General features: G+C 36.6%; 1 protein-coding gene across 1 annotated transcript; it reads left to right on the top strand.

The window, feature by feature from the left end:
• Positions 1-736: 736 nt before the first annotated feature.
• Positions 737-2007, top strand: LOC124894418 (F-box/kelch-repeat protein At3g23880-like; the record flags this gene model as incomplete). Its single annotated transcript, XM_047405106.1, is given in 1 exon segment — positions 737-2007. A coding segment is annotated over 1 exon segment (1160 nt), but the record flags the coding sequence as incomplete, so codon positions are not given.
• Positions 2008-2232: the final 225 nt, after the last annotated feature.

Below are 2232 nucleotides of genomic sequence, written 5' to 3' on the forward strand. Positions count from 1 at the left end.
TAAATAGAGACATAATTTTCAAAATTTATCTAAAAGCCTAAACTTGTCCTGTGTATTTGCTGCTAGTTAACATAAATAGTATTATTACAATCTCTTCTTTTCAATTTGACTTTGTAGATTATTTTATATACACTTTTTTTGGGTTAAATATGTATCAATTTGACTTTGTAGATTATTTTATATACACTTTTTTTGGGTTAAATATGTAAAATCAATAATTCCCTAGAGCTCCAGACATTTTGTTTTGGCCAAATCTAAGAAAAGTTTGCTTCAATTATCCAGCAAAATAAAAGTTTTGGCTTAAATAATGAAAAAGATTTTGAAAAATAGTGAATTCCACTATGTAAAACAATTTATTTATTGTTTGATCAAGTACCACAGATTCTTGGGACCTATGGGTCTTATTAAGACTAGGAATAGTTTAAGTTTTTACTTGATAAACGTCGTCAAGTTTAAGGTTAAAAAAAGGGCAGTTCGGTGCACTAAAGCTCCCATTATGCGCAGGGTCTCATCATGAGAGTATATTGGACGTAGCCTTACCTTGCATTACTGCCAGGGCTGTTTCCAAGGCTTGAACCCATGACCTCTTAGTCGCATGGCAGCAACTTTACCAGTTATTTCAAGACTCCCTCCGTCGTCAAGTTTAGGGTAATAAGTAATGTGTGTGTGTGTGTGTGTGTGAAAGATTTAACATCTTAACTTGCAAACTACTAAACCCACTTTGGTTGTACTATTTAGGCCATTGAAATTCAGCTCCAAGAGGAAATAATTGTGGAGATACTCAGCAGGTTACCAGTTCGATCTCTTCATCGATTTAAATGTGTGTCAAAATATTGGAAGGCATTAATATCTGATCCTTACTTCAGGATGAAGCATCTCAATCGGGCCAAGAATGACCGAAATTCTCAAAAAAATTTAATTTCTAAAACGTGTTTTGATAAGAAGAAGACTAGTGATAAAATAACTCACTTCTATTCTTCTTCTCTATCGTCGGCGGTTCAACTGTTTGAGGATGAAAAAGAAGTTGATTTTTCTCCAAACTGGACACCTTGGTGTGCTTTGATACTTAGTTCTTGTGATGGGTTGGTTCTTATTAAATTTCTTGATCTTCGAACCGGTAAAGTTATCCTTTCGCTGTGGAACCCCTCGACAAGGGAATCAGTAGAACTTCCCTTGCCAAGACTTGTTCCGCTGAAACATTGCATATGCGGTATGGGATATGACACAACTAGTGATGACTATAAGATCGTTATGATTAACCTGACTAGGTTTGCTCACGGAGCAATATCCACTGAAGTTCTAGCACTAAAGAGTGGCGGTTCCTGGAGAAGTTGCGAATATCCAACTGACATTAGCCGTGTGCAGGGTGTTTGGGATTGTGGTATGGATTATTTCGCGTTTATACATGGAGCATTTCACTGGGTTGGTTGCCGTTTGTCACAATGTTATATTGTCGTTTCATTTAATATCTCAAATGAGGTGTACGGAGAGATACCGTTGCTGGATCAGATGTGCCTTAATTTCGACAGAAAGAAACTGACAGACGTTCTTGATCTTGGGGTTTCAACATTGGAAGGAATGCTTTGTTTTTATTCTACGTATTATAAAGGAGGGGAAGGCAGTTTTAAGTTGTGGGTAATGAGAGACTATGGTGTTAAGGAATCTTGGACGATATTAGTTTCAATCCAAGATTCTAATCTTTATTCAGTTAGACCAAGATATAGGTTCGGGGATGGAGAAGTGCTGCTACGCTGCAGGCATCGGGGATTTATTAAGTTTATCGAATATGCAACATCCCGAGGACCATTCGGAGTATGGCCTTCAAGGCAAACACATATGCAAGACGTCGTTTATACAGAGAGCTTGATCTCTCCTAAATTATTTGCTTGTGTATGATTTTCAAACTTTTCTATTTTTGTTTTTACGTTGAAGATGATGTAATATATGTAACTTCTGTTTCGGAATTGACATATTTATCAAAGGTTTCAGCTTTTATTATTTCACCTATGTAGCTTGTATACTTAAACCTGAATGAAAAGGTGTGTGTGAGCATAACAATTAGTGGTAATATAGTTTATGATTAACTCAGTTGATTTCTCATAAGGTCTGATAAACTTGTCATCAACTAGTTGAACAGTAACAACAGCATTTACCCATAAGTGGGGTCTGGGGAGGACAGTATGTGCGCAGATCGTAACCTTACCTTGGAAGGTATAGAATGTTTCTGTTAGA

This window comes from Capsicum annuum, unplaced genomic scaffold, assembly GCF_002878395.1.
Source record: "Capsicum annuum cultivar UCD-10X-F1 unplaced genomic scaffold, UCD10Xv1.1 ctg73861, whole genome shotgun sequence".
In the NCBI taxonomy this organism is placed as follows: domain Eukaryota; kingdom Viridiplantae; phylum Streptophyta; class Magnoliopsida; order Solanales; family Solanaceae; genus Capsicum; species Capsicum annuum.